The sequence below is a fragment of the Metarhizium robertsii genome (genome assembly GCF_000187425.2).
Source record: "Metarhizium robertsii ARSEF 23 chromosome Unknown MAA_Scf_8, whole genome shotgun sequence".
In the NCBI taxonomy this organism is placed as follows: Eukaryota; Fungi; Ascomycota; class Sordariomycetes; order Hypocreales; family Clavicipitaceae; genus Metarhizium; species Metarhizium robertsii.
The window spans coordinates 131,541-133,005 of record NW_011942226.1 but is presented as its reverse complement, the minus strand read 5'-3'; the positions used below and the strand labels follow the sequence as shown (position 1 = coordinate 133,005).

The window sequence follows — 1,465 nt, the reverse complement described above, 5'->3', positions numbered from 1 at the left end:
CGCCAGTGGGCGCGGCACGCTAAACAGGTGTCCCTCTCTCGGCGGTAGCGGCTTGGAGATGCACGGAGAGCAGGTTAATGAGGTAAGACTTCCCGGTGCCACCTCCACCATCTACATGGAGCAACAACTGAGAAGGTTCCTGGGTCAGAAAGTGGTCCATCACCGTATCGTACACTAGGCGCTGGTCTCGATTTAGGGAATCACGAGCTTCCAAGGGCTGATGATCCACGTCAAGGTCAAGGCGGTTTCCCGTCTTGCGTTGTTCCAGTAGTCGCCGTTGAGAATACCATCATCAGTATACCGTCCAACGTGAGGGGTCCAATCATAATTGATGTCGATGTCTCGGCGGCCGAGGATGTCGATATCCTCTTCCTCCAGCGGGCGGTCGGGAAGCATGCGGGCGAGTTCATGCCAGTCCTCCTCCACAGTGGGCTCTTCATGGACCTCAAACTCAAATTCGTCGTCCTCTGCCCTCAGTTCATTTGTTTCTGGCTTCCCGTAATGGTCGTCAGCATGGGTGTCATGGTGCTCTCTGCAAATCTTGTACGCAGCCGCGAAGGAATCGAACCGTTGACCGCCCACTGCGTACAACTCCTTCGGTGCGGATGAGCCATCATCAACTTAACACGGCAGAAGTCATTAAACTGGGGAGAGGCCTCAATGGATCTGTATCGAGGGAAGTAAGACAGGACCCTCTTCTTCGCGTTAGCAGCAAGTCTCCTCCACGTCTTGAGATTGTATAGTTGCAGGTACTCGAGATAGGTCACGTCCTCATGTTGGTCACTTCTCTCAAGATATTTCCAGTAGCTGCCAATGGTCTCATTGACGTCTTCGTCGACGCGATAAGAACGCACATGTTGCTCCAACGGACGGCAGTCGACGGAGACCACCATCCGCGTGCCTTCTTGCAGAGGAATGTTGAGCAGAAGATGGGAAATCTCCTGAACGGATGGCAGTCGACAGAGACCACCATCCGCGTGCCTTCTTGCAGAGAAACGTTGAGCAGCAGATGGGAAATCTCTTGCGCCGAGTAATCTCTCTCGGCAATCAGCTTATTCATAAGGCGAGAGGAGAAGGATAACAGGGGCTGAAGGTGTGCCGTGTGCGGCAAAACTTGGTCTGCGAGCATACAGTAAGGCTCAGTCTTCTTCTCAGATTTGCTGCAATACTTCGCCGCGTACGTAATAACCGCCTGTAAGCTAGTGCACGGAGATATATCGATATTGGCAAGCCAGCCTAGGACAATGGCGGGATTGAAGTAGTTCATGAGGTTGTCATTCCGGGCCGCCTCAAAGACGTAGTATGACTTGCCTTCTTTCCTGATGACTGTGGCCAGCTCCCGCAGAGCACGGGGGAAGTTGAAACGACACTCCCTCTCTGGATTGGCCGCATTGGCCGCCTCGATATCTGCAGCAGCCCCTTCCATATCCCGCCCCAGATCACCGGTTCTCTTCCTCACACGCAG

The 1,465-nt window shown here is 53.8% G+C and overlaps 1 protein-coding gene across 1 annotated transcript in view; it reads right to left on the bottom strand.

Annotated features, from left to right (window-relative positions):
* Positions 1–192: 192 nt before the first annotated feature.
* The window catches only part of MAA_00890 (reverse transcriptase), a gene marked incomplete at both ends in the record, with an annotated part of 2,336 nt that continues 1,063 nt past the window's right edge, over positions 193–1,465 (bottom strand). Inside the window, 3 exons of the mRNA XM_007818888.2 lie at positions 193–532; positions 583–807; positions 855–1,448. Coding sequence (XP_007817079.2) covers positions 193–532; positions 583–807; positions 855–1,448 — 1,159 coding nt within the window. The remainder of the gene's footprint in view (positions 533–582; positions 808–854; positions 1,449–1,465) is intronic.